At 43.7% G+C, this 17,497-nt stretch overlaps 1 protein-coding gene across 1 annotated transcript in view; it reads left to right on the top strand.

Moving 5' to 3' along the window:
- Positions 1-3,490: 3,490 nt before the first annotated feature.
- Positions 3,491-17,497, top strand: part of OSBPL2 (oxysterol binding protein like 2) — a 34,256-nt gene continuing 20,249 nt past the window's right edge. The window contains exons 1-3 of the mRNA XM_068207951.1: positions 3,491-3,595; positions 4,894-4,982; positions 15,043-15,201. Of these exons, the coding sequence (XP_068064052.1) occupies positions 15,165-15,201 (37 nt within the window). The 5' untranslated portion in view covers positions 3,491-3,595; positions 4,894-4,982; positions 15,043-15,164. The remainder of the gene's footprint in view (positions 3,596-4,893; positions 4,983-15,042; positions 15,202-17,497) is intronic.

The following is a 17,497-nucleotide window of genomic DNA, read 5'->3' as shown; positions in this document are numbered from 1 at the left end:
TTGAATGGAAGTGGCTCAGCCCCTGAATTGCCCTCAGATGAATGGGTGCAGCTCCCAGGGAAATTATCACTGGAGCGGAGGATACAGGCTGTTGTGTCTTTTCCTTTCCATGCCATTACAAAGAACATGCTTATTCAGCCTTTTAACAGACTGGTTATTTCTACTTATTCAGCTTTTGCCATGTTCCTCATTATTTACAGATTCCTCTTTCTCTTGAATTGCTTTCCTTCAAGGTACTTGTTAAAATTCATGTGGTTTCAGCATTACCACATTTTTCATTACAGCCTTATCAGTATTACCAATGCCTGCTTTTTTAATATTTTCTTATATTAAATAAATTTCTGTGACTGTAGCTCTTTCACACTATCTTCCTTTTTTCAGTGCCAGCAGCTCAAAACAATCTATTACTGCCAATAGAACTCAGAATTCCTGTCTTTCAAAATGAGGTAGATTGCAGGAGGAAATCTTTATTATTTGGATTATGGAGGATTTGGATGTTTCCCATTTTGCAGAGCTGTGTCAGGCTCACTCATATGGGGATGCAGGAAGACAGAGACCTTAAAAACCGTTCCATCAACTGCTTTGATAACTTGGGGCTTTTTTGCCCAGAGATATTTTGGTTTTCCCATTCTGCTTTCAATTCACACCATCCCTTAATCCAAATAATCTTTCAAGTGCGGACAAGCCCCTCACTCCTCTAAGGTGAAGCTGTTGGTGACCAGGAGCGCTGGGAGCATTTCCAAGGACATTTGGGCAGAGCTGTGAGGACACTGCTGTGGCTCTGAAAGGCTAGGCAGGAATGGGGGGCTGGGAATTCCAGCCTGGAGGAGGGACACGAGCACCGAGCTGGAGATGCTGGAGCCTTCCCTAAACAAATGGGCTTGGTTTTGAAACTCCCTGGCAAGGAGTCACGACTAAAAAAAGCTTCCCAGAGCTGGACAACTTGCCCAAACATGTTGGGACTGAGTGACTGCTTTGGCTGCTGGATGATTTGGAGGAGGAGGGAAGAGGCCTTTGTCTCAATGGGTGATGGACTGACTGCTGACAATCAGCATTTCTGCTGCAACGTGCCACGCTTCCTTGCAATATCTCTGCATCAACATCTGTAGACCTTTTGGTTTTCCATTTTGCCCTTGTATCACCATTTAGGTTTCCCAAATCTGCTGCCGTGACAAGATTTGCTGGGATCAGTTTTCTAAGGGGATTGTGCTTCTCCACAGGAGGGAAGCACTTGGGTTTATTGTAGGTGGAGCTGATGGTTACACCTATACCTGAGACAGTTGCCTAACACTTTCCACTGTAAACCCCCTGTTTAATTACTTTAACATTGCAAAACTTTGCCAACAAGGCAAAATTTCCGTGCCATCTCCTTTAGAAGGTAACTGCTCTCCTCCCTCATTGCCAATGCAGAAGGGAGGCAAATACAGAGTATAATTCTCCTCCCTGTCCAGTTTTGGGGTTTTATGGAGTTAGATTGCTAGAGAATAGCCCCTGAATATTTAACAAAGGAAGAAAATGTCAATTATCGTCATTTTTGCTAAGCATGGAAATCTAGATGAAATGCTTACAAACTTGACTGGAGAAGGATGCCCATGCCTTCAATTAAGACCAGAAAAAGCTAAAAAAACTCAATATATCTTGGTCATCTAATCAGTGGTTTTGTCTTGCCATGGTCTTTTTGGAGAACTCTTCCAGATCAGCTGCTTAGTCACGACAAAGGCCTGCACCGTCAGAAAATAATAATTTAAATTCCTGATTACTTTCTGTTTGTGGGGCTTTGCTTAAAAGCTGCAGCAGAAATATTTCTGTGCTTCATGTTGAGACTTACAAGGTTGAGCAAGCCAAGAGGGGTTGCTGAATTGGAGCTTATGGGGGGAAAAAATGTATTTCTGGGCAAATCAGGAAAACCTTACAAACATATTTGGAGTGATAAAAATTATCCTTTAGTCCCAAAGATTTGTACTCCCTAAAGATGGGAAAATGAAAGGGTGAAATAACATGTGAGTAAGGCAAGATTGGATTGAGAAGGACCGACAGACATCCTTGGCGGCAGCTGTGCCCACCCCAAAGCGCTCCTCAATCCCAACGCGTGTGAGAAATTCCCCGTGGAGATTTCATTAAACGTTCACACTTGTGCCAGAGCAAGGAGCATTATCACTGTTAATTTGTGTCTCGTACATTGTCAGCACGTGGCTGATGGCCAGGAGCTGTCAGCCCGTTTAGGGGTGAGTAACACTCCAGAATCAACAGCGTGCCAGCAAAAGTATTTGGGGATAGCTGGAGGGAGCTCTGCAGCAAAGGAGTGGTTCAGATTTTGAGATGATTTTCCCCACTGCCCTTGCAGCCATTCCCAGTTGTTTTGATTTTTAAAAGTGTTAAGGTTTTTTTTATAGTTCTTTTGAAAGTTTTAAAGTTCTCATAAAACTTCTTCAACCTTCTAATGTTTACATATTTCTACTAAAGTTCTCACACACTGTTCATGTAAATAATAATTGTATTACATTCTTCTTTGTAATAAGAAAGAATTAATAGACTGTTAGTTTAACCCGTGTGATTGGAGAAGTGACAATTTCATCCTCCAATCCACTGTCACTTTTAGAATTCTATATATTACAAAGTCAGAAATAAAATTAGCTCTTCTTCTCACTTAAACTCACCAAGCTTGTGTGTACTCATTTTGTGTCCAATAACAACAATTCCCTTGTTAAAGAACATCCGTATCCACCTCTGATGAGCGAGCTGCAGAATTAATCTGCTCATCCCTCTATTCGCTTGGCACTGAGAGTTGAATCAACGGCAAGAGAAGATAATTTTGCGGATAAGTATTTGTGTCTCATCTCCCTCGTTCGCTCCCTACCATTTCATACTCATACATGGCTCCGTGGACCATTGCTCTGGGGTTTTGGGGTGTCCATTGAGCTGCTCTGAGTGACAGGGCTTGGAGGATGAAGGAATTAACAACCACAGGGGATGCTGGCTTGCAAGTTATATAACCCCACAAACCTGCTTGGATTTCTATTAGCCCTTGCTCAGTTACAGCATCTACAAGTAAATTTGCAGCTGAAGACCCCTATCCTGATACACCATCAGGAGACTAATAGAGTAGGAGGAGTTAACATTCCAACTGTGTTTGAGAATACCATATTTTCCTCGCAGGTTACAGCGAGCCAAGCTTGCTCTGTGAAATCACTGGCTAGCTTAAATGGCCCACAAATCCCACAAATGAGAGCAGCCACAAGGCGGTCATTCTTGCCGGGGGAGCCCAAAATCCCCTGGGAACTCGCTCGGTGAGGCGCTCCCGGCCCCGGGGGCTGCCGGTACTGCCTTATTTGCATAGCCACGCCCTCATCTGCATATCGCCGGCGCCATTGGCCAGCGGTCTCCCCAGCGGTGGCGCGGCCCGGGGCGGTCAGGCTCGGCGCCTCATTAGCATTCGCCCCGCCTCCCAGCGGGTGAACGGGGAGCTGATTCGTCGTCTTGGCAACGGCGGGGCGCGGCCGCGCTCTGCGATTGGCGGAGGTGCCTGTCAATCCACGGCGGCCAGGGCCGCACTTCCGCCTCGGTGTCCGCGGTGCCGTCGCTGGAGCCGGTGCAGGTAACGCCGCGGGCCGGGCCCGGGGCCGCCGCGCTCCGCTCCCCGTTCCGCCACCCCGGGGCCTCCGCTCCGCTCGCCGGCCCCAGCGCCCCCACAGCCCCGCTCGGGCCCGGCTCGGCGGTCCCGTCCTCAGCGGGCCGCGGGCCGCGCTGTCAGTGCGGCGGGGGCGGGCGGTGGAGCGGCTGCCCCAGCGCTGCTCTCCCGTCCCGGCGGCCCAGGGGGCCTTGGCCCGCCCGGGTGTCTCGGGGCGCTGCGGGCCGCAGGCCGTGCTGCAGCCTGGGCAGCCTTGGGGTGAGGTGCAGAGCCGTGCCCGGTGCTGCGAATCTGCCCGGTGCTGCGATACTGCCCGGTGCTGTGAATCTGCCCGGTGCTGAGCCGTGCCCGTGCAGAACCGTGCCCGGTGCTGTGATTCCTCTCGGTGCTGTGAATCCTGTCCAATGCCGAGCCGAGCCCGGAGCCGAGCCGTGCCCGGTGCCGTGCCCGGAGCCGAGTCGTGCCCGGTGCCGTGCCCGGTGCCGAGCCCGGAGCCGAGCCGTGCCCGGTGCCGTGCCCGGAGCCGTGCCCGGTGCCGTGCCCGGTGCCGTGCCCGGAGCCGAGTCGTGCCCGGTGCCGTGCCCGGTGCCGTGCCCGGAGCCGAGCCGTGCCCGGTGCCGTGCCCGGAGCCGAGCCGTGCCCGGTGCCGTGCCCGGAGCCGAGCCGTGCCCGGTGCCGTGCCCGGAGCCGAGCCGTGCCCGGAGCCGAGCCGTGCCCGGTGCCGTGCCCGGAGCCGAGCCGTGCCCGGTGCCATGCCCGGAGCCGAGCCGTGCCCGGTGCCGTGCCCGGAGCCGAGCCGTGCCCGGTGCCGTGCCCGGAGCCGAGCCGTGCCCGGAGCCGAGCCGTGCCCGGTGCCGTGCCCGGAGCCGAGCCGTGCCTGGTGCCGTGCCCGGAGCCGTGCTCCCACGCCGGCCGAGCCGTGCCCCGTCCCACGCCGTGCATTGGGCTCTCCGGGGCCGGGCAGGGAGCGGGGGCTGGCGGACGTGGCTGTGCAGCGGGTGCGGGCTCAGCGCGGCTCCGGCAGCCCCAGCGCTGGGCTTTTTCTAATTTGACCGTATTTTTCCGATTGCTTTTGCAGCTGGGTAGTTCAGCAAAGGAGTCTACGACGCCCGGCTCCCCAGAGGAACGTGCTGGGCTCAGTTTCAGCACAGTACAGGAGCCTCAAGGGGCCTTTTAGGTCACAGCTGAAGCAGTTGGGGTTCATTTCGGGTTGGCTTTTTTTAAAATTTTGTTTTTCAGTTACCTACTCGATGTTTCTCTTGCAGACAAGGAGAGAAGCAAGATGGGAAAAACAGCAGGAAAAAAGCCTTTTTTTTAAATAACATGCCACCAGAACTTCTGCATGGTAATAAAGGTATAAGATGCCATTTATTTAATTTGGTTATTGATCATGTTTGTGCTCTTTGTATGTTTGGATTCAAGACTCCTTTTGGAAGCAGTTTGCTACTGTGCAGCACTTGCAGGCCAGAAATTCAAACGTAGTTTCAAAATCACCTCCTGGCTTTTATGTGTGCAATAACCTTGTGTTTCCTCTCAGAAGTATCTGCCACAGTGTGTTGAGCGCAAGCAGATACTACTTCCATTTTCTGTGAATTTTCTCAGCTAAATGACATAACCTTCCTTTGAGATTCCAGGACAGTGAAAAGGAAACATGGTGGATCTGCAGTGCTGATTTGCACCACTCTTCCCATAGTGTTTCCTTTTCTAAAGCTTTGCGTGCAAGGGAAAATAAATTTGGTCATTCCAACTTAACCTTCTGGACTTCTAGAAATCCACATTCATGTTGCCATCTGGGGGCAACCACATGTGTTATCACCTTAACAAACTTTACACCAGCATGCTCTGGGACTTCTAAAAAGCTCAGGGCAATTTCTGGAAGCAGTGACTTGGGTCACTTCCAAACATGAGGCGCTGTGCCGTGGGATGGGACTAGGAGAACTGGCTAAACTAGCATGGAAGCAAGAAATTCCGAGCACTGATTTTCCCCCTAAATAACCCCTTGGGTTTTCAGTTACAGTAAACACAGCTTTTTCTTAAAATAGTTGTGGAGCCATACACATGTTTGACCACATGACAGAAAGCTGAGGGCAGTCTGGGAGAGGATCAGGAGTGATTCTTATTGTTGCTTTCCTGAACCAGCAGCACCTCAACTTGTAATTCCAGGAAGTCCTCAAAAGGAAATGCTGAGACGTCTGCTGTCCAGGAAAAAATATGACATTTTTCTCCCAGAACTGGCTCTTCAGCCATGCCAAAATAATCTTAGAAGGCAAAAGTTTGGGATAGAAAATGGTGATTAGACAGCAGACCCTGTGCCTGCAGGCAGTTAAGGACTAGATGGGCTAAAGGTTTCAGCTGATGCAATATTGAAAGGCACTGTGGTTGTTAGTTATTTGTTTGCTGACATCTTTTGGTAACTGGTCACAGAAGATCGTTTCCACTCTTGGATGGTTTCTTTAAGTCACTTTTAGTACCGTTACTGCTTTCCATGATATGTACTTGCTGGCAGGTCTTATGACTGAAACTGGTATTTCTTTTAGTCTTTCTGCTTGTGAATTCTACTGTGTGAACTTCACATATGCTGACCTAGAACAAAGGTGGAAAGCTTTGCTTTCTGTTATCTTAGTGTTGGCTGGAAAACGTCCCCATCAGGCTTTTTTTGCTTTGATAAGGCTATATTTTTAAATCACTGTTTGTAGTGCCAGTCAGATGATTTTCTATTTGCTGTTGTTTGAAAGCAAGATTAGCCTGTAAATATGCTGAATTTTTAAGCAGATAATTTATTAGCTTTGATATTTGAAGTAGCTTGTCCTTGAACAAATGCAGTGTTACATCATGCTGTTCATATCTAGGCCTTCTGTTTATAAGGTGCCATTTTTCTAGTCCTTCACTCAGCATCAGTTTTGTCACCTGCCTCATGGAGATATAAGAAATGTCTGTATTTGACACTGGAATGATGTTGTAAAATGCTTAGTGTTTAGTCTCTTCTTTGTGTAGTAACTAAAGTGTTTGGTTCTTAAAGTTCTTGGAAGAAATGCACAAAATGAGGCGTGCAAAGAATATGTGTTAAATATGGAGTGCTCAAGAACTTGAATGTTGTTGCTGAGCTTGCAAATATGTAGCTGATCACATGGGTGTCTTCTCCAAGCTGAATAAATTGGAAAGTGAGAGCAAGGAACAAACTGCTGGTCACCCTGTGTCTGCCACTTTGGAGATAGAGGACTTTGATGTTTTTCCTGTTGCAGAAAACTAGAGGTTATGCTTTATGGCAGATCTTTAATGGGTTTTTATTATTTTATGGAATAGACCACCAGAGAACTTTGAATTCAAGATTTCATTATCTCAATCCTTGCATCTTAATAATTACTGTGCAGACAAATGTATGATGATGTAATTATTTACTTTGTATCCTTAAAGACTTGTAAAAGCAAGTTGCAGGAGAGAGAAACAAGCAATTAAATTGTGTCAAATGTGGCTTGCCATTACTTTCAGTTATACTCTTTAAAAATGTATTGTTGATTCAGTGCACAAAGATAATGTCTTAATTTTCAGGATCAATAAGTTACAAGAATAGACTAAGCTTACTTAAACTTGATTTTTTTTCCTGTCCTTAAATACAGTTACAATTGGAAATTCATTTGCTGGCCTAGACAGATGATTTAGATTACTTCAGTATATTTTATTATGCACATAATTTAATGAGACAGGTTTGTAGTAGATTGTAGCAGCTCTTCATTCAGAAAATGCAGAGGCTGCACAGTGTTGTCTTCCTGGGCTTGTTTATCCATCTGGTGGGAGGGAGGGTTCACAAAAGGTGAATTGTCCCTGCAGCTGCAGAAACAGAGCTGGACTTTTTCTTGGCCCTCTTGGTTTTGTAGTCCCAGAGTTGAGCTGTCTCTGCTCTGGTGGACACCTAATGGCTGTGCTTGGAGTTAGACCAAATTGGTGTGTGCTGTTCCTGCTCCAGTCCAGTTCCTTTGCTGTGCTGGTCAGTTTTGGCTGAGATAAAGGCTCTTGGGATGCTGTGAACCTCTGGGGTATTGCAGAGTTTGCATGCTTAGGGAATTTGTCAAGAAATGTGTTTTCATGACTGGATAAATAACTTCATTATGTTTTTACTAGCATTATTTGTACACTTCTGAGTAAATTTTTTTAGAAGAATCTGTTAGTAGATCTCACTGTGTTTTGATTGTAGTGATAGTTACAGGCAGTGGAGGTTGAAGGTGGTGAAGTGTGTGAATTCTGAGGTGTCTGTGGTTCACATCACTCTTGTTCAGCTCACTAATTCACTAACCAGCTCCTCTGCTCCCTACAACGTGTCAGGGCAGTCAAGTGAGGATGAGAATCTCTTTAGTAGCTCTCAGTGATGAATCCTGTGTGTGTTAAGGCTGCAGAGAAATTCTCTCACCAGCCTGTTCATAAGGGGCCCTTCAGCAGCCTGTGCTGACTGAAAGGAAAACTCTTCCCTGCCCCATGCATGGGTTCTTTCTAGGTTGTGCACTAGAACAATGAAACTGCTGAGTGGTTGTTTAATAGTGGAACAAAGATGTTACCCATCTTCAGAGGTGTAAATAACTTTGTTTACGTGCTCTCCTTTGGTTTTAAACCAAGTGCTGTGCACCTTTTGTTACCCAAGTGGGTTCATGTTACTGGGCAGGTAGCTGGGTGGGTTCTCTATTAAAACAGAGCTCTAAATGGAGATATTTGTCTTGTCTTGAAGAGTCAAAGTTAATTTTGTTTAATTTTATTTATGTCTTGACAACAGCAAATGGAGTAGCAACCTTATACTGGAATCCAGTAGGTATTTACTATAAATGCAGCTTTACAGGAAATTCCATCATGGCATAAAATCTGACTTCCTAAAGGTTTTGCAAATTTGTGGTATCACCTTAAAACCCCCCTCACAAATAGGCTGTTAGCTGTGTGCAGGTGCTCATGCTGTGGACTCTGTGTGTGTGAGGAGTTGGTGCTAGGCATAAAAATATGGTTTCTTCTACTGTAGGGCTTTGCACTGGGTTAGTTGCTGTTATCCTCCTGCTTTATTTTCAGTATATTTGCTACCATAATAGTCTAAGAGTCTCTGTGAAAATTATTTACAAAATACCTTGTGCAGGGTGAATGTAAACCTGCCTCTGTCTGGAGACAATGAGTCCACAGAGACAAAGCTGCCTTTGAGGAGGAAGATCTATAAACTTACATATATAACTATTCTTGCTGTTCTAGGGGTTTTCTCCAGTGATATTTTATGCTGTAACTGTCTTCATGTTCATAAGATTCAGTAATCAATTTGCAGGGGTGGTTGCATTATGATGAGAAATAACCAAGCATCCTTAATTTTATCTTCAGAGAAGTGTTCCTAAATGATTAATTATGTATCTACTGACACTTGTGTCCAAAGCCACTCTGCTGGGAGTTATTGATTACTTGCCACCTTCTCTCTTACAAGTAAGATAAAACAGATCCCCAGGAAACAACTAAGAAATAACTAGTTTTTCAATACAGTATTGAATTACTTGTTTTATTTTAACAATGTGGCTAGAAATGAGCTGATTTATCACTCCTGATCAAACCTAGCATTATGCATCATGCGTGGAGAGGTGTGCAGAACAGAGTTTTGTCATTTTTTACAGTCATGGGCCATGAAATAGTTTTCAAGGGAAGGTTACAGAATCTGAAAAATGCTTTATCAGATGCTCTCAGGTGGAAAAATGTCTCTGATATTGAGGTAGTGTTAAGAAAGGAGAACATTTATAGAATTCTGTATGAATTTCAGTGAAGTGTTTTGCATCAAAAAATATTAATCTGCTGGAATCAAGTTTCTTTGATCTGTTTGTTACATTTGAGGGAAGTTCTGCAAGCCAGTATCCTTGGCTGTAGAACAGAATTTTTGGCTGAAGTGAAAGTGGGGAGTAGCCATTGATTCCATAGGTAATTGAGCACTGTTCTGGGAGGATATTTTCTGTCCAGATTAATCTTTACAATTTTTATGTTAAATAAATAATGCTTCTGGTAGAAACACTGGGGCTTTGGGCTGGGACAATGATTATTGTGTGGGACAATTACTGTCATTTGTTCTGATGCAGAAACAAGTTTTGTGGCCTTTACTCCTTTGAAAGGCAGACCTGTCGTGTTTCAGTTGTCTCTTAATTCCTGTGAATCACCAAAAATTGGTATTTCTGAGAGAACAGAACATGGTTCAGCCTGCCATAAATGGCTCAGCTCATTTGTTCAAAGCTAACCTTTCAAATGTTCAGTTTGTTGTCATCATTGTTTCAAGTGCTGGCACTGAACTGTCCCCAGGCCATTTAATAACTCTCAACGACTTAAGAGCCCGTGATAGGGACAGCTGCAATCTCCCAAAAAGTGGAAAAGTGACAGCGGCCGAGTGTCCAGCTGATCCTCTTCATTCAGCCTCTCTGCACTTTATTTAACAGATTGGAGAAGGAAGCTGCCCTTCTCTTGCTGTGGTTGCAGAGAACTTTATCTTGCCAGGACATCTGGCAGATGGTATTGCATTCAAACTTTGGACTAAGAAACAAATCTCACTTGGTAAAGAAAATCCTCTCCTGGGTTCTGCTGTCTGTGTGGCTGTTCTCTGGCTGATGAGATTTTAAGAGCGTAACAGTTAATCTAAATTGCCAATTAAATTTGCTTCTTGGCTAATTTTTGTTGATGTTTTAGATCTAGTGTTGCTGGTAACCTAATTTCATGAGTCAATTAAGATTCATCCTTGCTGAAGCTTTCATTCAGAGATGAAACACTGCAGTTTGATGTTTTCAGGAGATGTGTATGAATTAAACACACATGAATATTTATCTGTTAGTTCAAGTTATTTATTTCTGTCCCTTGAAGTACTACAGCTATGTTTTATTTCAGCTGTCAACTCAAGAGATGTTGGGGTTGACTCTTATTCCAGCAGTCATGTTGTAGACTAGGGGATTTTGTGTTCTTTTTCCCCCCATTTCTTATTTTTGCTGTTATTATGAAGGATGTGCATGTTTGATCTTCTTTTGGCTCTTTGGGAACCTCTTTCTGGACCGAAGGTACATCCTGAGCACAGGATGTCACAGAGTCACAGAATGGTTTGGGTTGGGAGGGGCCTTGAAGCTCATCTTGTTCCACCCCCTGCCATGGGCGGGGACACCTTCCACTGTCCCAGGCTGCTCCAAGCCCTGTCCACCCTGGCCTGGGACACTTCCAGGGATCCACAGCTTCTCTGGGCACCCTGTGCCAGGGCCTCAGCACCCTCACAGGGAAGGATTTCATTCTAATATAAAATGTAAACCTTCCCTCTGTCACTTTGAAAATTCATGTTCTCCCTTGTCATATCAAAGTAATGAAAATGTTTTTCATGAGGAAGGTCCCAAGTGACTTTTTTTCCTTCTTCCTTTTTCTTAATTGCTTGCAATTTTTCTCTTTTTATGTTAAGAAACTTAAATTATTTTAAAATTTACTGTGGAAATGCACACCCAACAAAACCTTATTAGGCATGTGAGAAAGCTGATTAATGTGCTAGTTCATGAATTCTTTGGTGTCACTCTTAATTCCAGGGTATTGAACTCCTGACACCCTACCTGCTTGTACTGCTGAACCTCTGTGGTTACTTTAATGACTGCTTATTGATTCTCTACTTGGTTTTACTTAAATGCTCCTGTATTTCACAAGTAGATTCAATATCTGTGTAATGATAGGACCAAGTGTTTTATATATCATGTAGTGCTAGGACATGTGCTTTCAAAGCAAAAAAAAAAAAAAAAAATTAGGATTTTTAATTTAGAATGGTGATGTCAGCAAAGCTTTCCAAAATTGCTGCATGATGAGAAATTTCAGCTTGAGGTCTGGAGGAAAAAGGCACTGCATCTATCCCCAGCCAGCTTCAAACCTGAGCTTGCTGAGCCACATTCCAGCCCAGTGAGCCACTCATTGTAAATGCTGGTCTTTCTATAGAAGTGCAAATGTTTCTTTAAGGAGGAGTAACTTTTGGTTATCCAACTGGGTCTTTGTTGAGGATTAACCTGGAAGAACAAGTTAGGATAGAGGAACTGGTCGAATTAACTTAGGGTAGTTACAGGGGTACAAGTTTTTGGGGTTTTGTAATTGGTGTATAAGTTCTTAGGATCCAGAATCATGGTTGACATTACTTGGTTGTTTTTGTTACCTTTCTCCTGAGAAATGAAATTTGAGAGGGAACAAGCCTACGAAGTGACAAATTTGAGGGATTACTAATTTACCAAGATAAAGGCAGTGGGTTCCCACACGCTGGTTTTGGAGAGCAGCCCTGAAGGTGGAATGTGCATCTCCTCTCAGAGATGCTCACATGCACTGAATGCCTGCAGCAAATTAGGCAGTTTATAAAGTGATTTGCAAAGTCTTGCGCTTTTGTTGTCCTGGTTTTAAAAATAAGTTCAAGTGGGAGGAAATGGTTTAAAATAGGAATTGTGCAGAGTCTGGGACTGCTGTATTTCTGGAGGAGAATTTGTGTGCCTTCTACTGCTGGGGACTGTGACCTTGTAGGGGACACTCTGACCTGCAGAGAGCTTTGCATGCAGAGTGTGTTATTGGCAGCCACATCAACCGGGACTTGTCAGTGCCGAGTGACAGGCTGAGCTCTGTGCCTGACAGACCACTTTGTGTGACATTATTCACAACCACTTTGTTCTTCCTTGGTCATGGGCCCTGGCTGGGACTGTGGCTGGTGTGAATAGTTTGTTACACGCTCTGCATCAAGGCTGTGGGGGTCCCTGGAGAAGGAAGTTTGCTCCTGAGCTCCTCCTGGGACCTGTCTGGTGTTTAGGAACTGTCCTTTCTGTTTGTTCCCTCTGCTGTGCCTGAAAACCAGCAAACCTCAACTGCTGAAAGTGTTCTCTCAACATGTGAAGTGTGTATGGAAACCTGTTTGTTACCTTCCTGTTGGCTACTGTGTATGCAAGAGAATGGCCAAACAGACTTTGTGTTTCTTCTACTCTGTAGGACTGAAAGGTGAGACCATGACAGGATGTTTATGCTTTATGAAAGATTTTCCAGGACAGCAGCTGGTCCTGAGCTCCTGAAGGTCTGTCTGACACAGGAGTGCTGCACCCTTCTTTCAATGGCAATTTTGATAAAAGCTACTAGCCACACTTGCTGGTGTGCAGGTGAATTCTTCTGGGAACATCAGGGAATGGAAGAGGAAATACAGATTACAGATGCTGAATATGAAGCCACCAGGATGTATTTGTCTTCTGGTGTTTCAGCCTAGTTGAAAGTAACTTTTGCTGTTGCTCTTAGGAAGAGAACAGGATTTTATCCCAGCTTTTTGGCTCATGAAAGCTGAATGCTGTTATCACTGTGTGTTCAGCTACATGCAAATTCATGTTAATCTCTGCTGTATAAAAGAACTGAATGTAAAATAAGTGATACAAGTGGGAAGTTATTCCTAGTGTAACTCAGCAAAATATATGGATTTTTTTCCTTTTTAAAATGTTCCTAACACCTTAGGACAATTTGTGACTGTAACTATTTAAAGTTATTTCAGTGCATATTTTGTATATAACTTAGAGGTATATGATTGAACTTTCAAATAGCAGTGAGCTTCAGGTGTGGTGTGAGGTAGATGTCAGGAGAGAACAACATAGCCCTGCTTTTCATTTGTCTCTGATTCTGGTCACTTCATTTGTACTCGGTGAGTGTTTTTATAGGAAAGCTTTGTTATCTCTGCAGTGAAACTGCACATTGTGGGATGTAGTTCCACTTCACAAGGCCTTTAGTAATGCAATTATTATTGTGCAGAAGAGGGGAGAGGAGCAACTGGCATTCATCTGTATGACCTTATTTATTCTGATGCTCTTAATCATATTTGACAGTTTTGTAAGTCATAATTTTTATTTCCTAGTGCCTTCTATACAAGACTAAACAGAAAAAGGGAAGATGCAAGAAAACATGGAGAAAATAATGTAGTTGTAGTCCTGATCATGAGAGGGCTGTGTCTTGTACATGTCGAAGTTTCCTTCTGGAAATATTGGCAGCTCTTTTGCTAGAAGGATGCAATGCTTGCAGACAATTGAAAGCATAAATGTCTTGCATCTTCAAAGATACTTGGAGGGTGAGGACTTGTAAATATGATCTTGCTGGTGCAGAGATTGATATAAGATCGTACAGTAGCAAGGGGATGGGAGGTTCCTAAAGGAAAAGTGACAAACTGAAATACCTATCCTTGAAAGACATAAACCACTTCAAGGCAAACACTAAATTCATTAACTTAGATGAGTCCCATAATGGGCTGGCTTAGCTCCTCCCTCTGAATGGACAGTTAGAAGAACTGTATGTATGTGAGACATTCAAACAGCTTTTGTTCTGGGCAGTGAGGGGAAAGAGACTCGAAACACAGTCTGGTTTCTTGCAGAGAAAAAGAAGGAATTGGCTTCAAACATGGTAAACTCTTCTCCTAGGAGCAGAGTGCACTTCTGGCTTTGTTCCTTCTAATTAGAATGGAATTGTGCAATTATAATTACTCTGGAGAAACTACTGTCACAAAAGCAGTGGAATCTTCAGGATCAGAAAAAATTGAGACTGACAGATTGAGGTTGTTTAGGAGGAGATATCGATAGCATTGCCATGCTGTCATTTATTGCTGTGTGCTTGGCTCGTTGTTGGAACCTGGTGAACATTTGTAAGAATGAAAACGAAATTTTCTCATTCTTCTCCTTAAACTAAAATTGGGTGAGGTAAAAATATTTGCATTACACCATTGTTAACCATCTGGAAAAAAATCTAATTTAGTCCATCCGTAAAGTAGAGCTGGAATGCTACATAAATCTGTAAGTTATTTGCAGAGTGCGTGGTTCTACTGAGGAAAAGCTTGTTGGTTCTTTACATTCCTTCTTAGAGGGAAAAATCTCCAATTGTCTCTTCAAGAGTGCATAGCAGTAGCCTGAAAAAACTTCTCAAGGGTCACTACATATTGATTGCATGATGTAGAGTCAGACCCAACATTTTCATGCAGTGGTCAGACTTTGAGATACCAAGGTTCTTTCTTGTTCCCAGCTTTCTTGGTTAAGGATGCAGTAAGGCTTATCCTCTTGCTAAGGAGAATTTTTGGTTTGCCAGCTGGCTTTTTCTTCTGTCAGTTCTCTGCTCCTTCTAGCTGTATTTGCCTGAAATTTAACTTGCTGTAAATAAGATAGATACATTTTACAGTAATGTATATGAAGTATTTATACAGAGAGAAGTGTGACACAGTAAATCAGCTGTTGTTGTGGCAGGTAGTAGTTGTCTTCAAAATTACTGTGGTTATCAAAGAGAGCTGTTTACTTATGAATGCAGAAATCCATCTTTTGCCATGGGAAGAAACAGGAAAATTAGTGTTTGTCAAGTGTGAGCATTTGTACACAGGAGAAATGTGGAAGCTGCTAATTCTCCTTCCCTGTTTTGTCAAATAGATCATCTAAAGCAGCTGGGTATTTGCAAAAGAAGACCCTGACAGCACCCAGATACTTTAAATCAAGTTCAAGGATGCATTAGAGCGAGCTGCACTGGCTGCACAGAGATTTCACACTGAAGGATGAACAGTGAAGAAGAGTTTTATGATGCCGTTACGGGTGAGTGATGGGCACAGTGCCAAGGGGGTAAAACCTCTATAAATTGCATTGTGTGTGTGGTGGGGGGCTGGTAATATATGGCTGTTAATAATAAATCAAAAGTAAACCTGTGTTGGTAAAACTTGGAGTGCTGTCTTCTGAAAAGTAGAAAAGGAAAATTGTAGCTCATGTTCAGGCTTGGAAATGAGGAGTTTTTTGTTAAAGCTTAATGCCAGTTATTATTTCATTGCTATAACAGTCCTTTAGTGGCCAGGTCTTGCTTTCATTTTCTGTGAAAATCAATTTAATAGCAGCTTGAGAAGTAGACCCTTTGAAAGGTGAAATATTTCCTGTGGATTGTTTTTATTGTTATTGTATTCATTTTTTTATTTTAATGGAAAACTTATCCTAAAGAATTGACGCAAAAATGTTTTTCTAGTCTGAAACAAATTGCTGTAAAAGCCTGTTTTCAAGATAGGGAGCCAAAAGTCTTTGCAATCCTATTTTCTCTAAAAAAGCAAATATGAATCACTTCACACTTGAGCAGTGTATCAAAAAGTACTTTGCTTTCAACTAATGAGGATGAATAGTTATTTATAAGGGCTTTAGATGGCTTTAGTGGCGAAATAAAATGCTTGAAGTATTTTAATAAAGAAAAAGGAAATCCTCTTAAACATTTCAAGCAATTTTAAAGATTTCCACTGAAATATCTCTCAAGAAATCCTGTAGCAAAGGTGAAATGAGAAATACTGAGTGTACAGTAGTTAATGTAAAATCACAGGAATGAAAAGAGAATAATGGTAAGTGTGAAAGCTGCAGGAATGGAAGTAGCATGGTAGACAGAAGTGGGTAAGGTAGACTTAGACATGGTTGGTTGGAAATTCATGTGAGGAGTAAACAGAGGGGGTTGGGTGAAGCAGTGTGACTGACAGCAGACTGTACAGGACTTGTCACAACTATGTCACAGAGGAGAGAAGGAAATTTGGATTGCATTCATGCCAGCTGGGAGTGATGGGGACTAATACTCCAAATTCATCTGTGAAATCCAGCCATTGTACCATTAAAATCTTTCTGTATGTCATTAATAATCTTTCAGTTCCAAGAGCTCAGGGTCACTGCCATAAATGAGCTAGATTTTTTTTTCCACTGAAAAAGGTGTGAAAAGAAATGTACCTCTAAACACGAGGTCTGCGTTGTACAGCTTTGATGGTGATGCATTCCTTTGTCCCTTGCTGCAGAGCTGCACAGCCCTTGGTGTTTGACTCATCTGCATTTAGACACTCTGATTTTGTCCTCTGTCCCTGTTCCTCCTCTTTTCCCCCCTACCTCAAAAGGTTGATTCCCCCTGCAAGTGCTCCAGGAGGTGGTGACTGAGCTATTGTGCATGAGCTGTTCTTGTACCTGCACTCCTGGCTGACTCTGCTCAGGACTGGGGGGTTGTGTATCAGTTCTGTGAGCACTCCTTGTTCCATCCTCATCTTTTTCTTCCACAGGGGGGAATGTGCTGGCAGAAGATAAGTTTTATATATATATATATATATATATATATGTTATATGTGTTTCTCGGAGCCTGATACTTGGTTTAAGAGGAGTGCTAGGTTTGGAATACTTTGCTTGAGATTTGTTCTCCCTCAGGATTGTCTGTCTTTAAGGACAGGTGCTCAGTGCCTTTCTCCAGCTGGGTGCTTTAGGAGATGCTGACAGTTTGATGAGTTATTTGCACAGACCTAGTGAGGTCAGACCTAGTTCTTTGTAGCTGTGCCTTGTCCAGGTCATTCAGAAATGTGACACCAAGAACTACTGTAAATGGGCCTCTGCATTTATGTTCCCTGGCTGCTGCTGTCTGAGGTAGTTCTCTGTTCCTGTTAACACTGTGGATCTTTCACGTGGTGCTTTAGTGAATTTTTTCAGGTGTTAATGGGTCCTGGTAGTGCCTGCCTGTGTCTTAGTTTTTTAATGGTGTGGACATGGCAGGTGTAGGTTCAGTACTCCTAGGAGATCAAGTCCACAATCATGGTCTTTTCTGAGCCAAGGTGAGCTTCCAGGTTTCCCAGTGAAAACTTCAGGATCTGAGGTTCCAAATTTTGATTAAAAAATATTAAATTCCCTTGGCAGGCTCTGCAGTCTGCTCTTTCCAAGGATGCTCTCCTTGTGTTTAGGTCAGATCAGTAGAAGGACAGAAGCTGCCTTCAGATATGCTTAATCTGCTCAAAGTCTAGGGTTGGGATGTGGCTGCCAGGAATGAGCACGTTTTCCAGCTGTGTTTTAGTGTTGAGATGAAAACAGTGTGTGCACCATACTTTTCTCTTGCTCCTGC

Source organism: Anomalospiza imberbis, chromosome 17 (genome assembly GCF_031753505.1).
Source record: "Anomalospiza imberbis isolate Cuckoo-Finch-1a 21T00152 chromosome 17, ASM3175350v1, whole genome shotgun sequence".
NCBI lineage: Eukaryota > Metazoa > Chordata > Aves > Passeriformes > Viduidae > Anomalospiza > Anomalospiza imberbis.
This window is presented reverse-complemented; position numbering and strand designations above follow the sequence as displayed.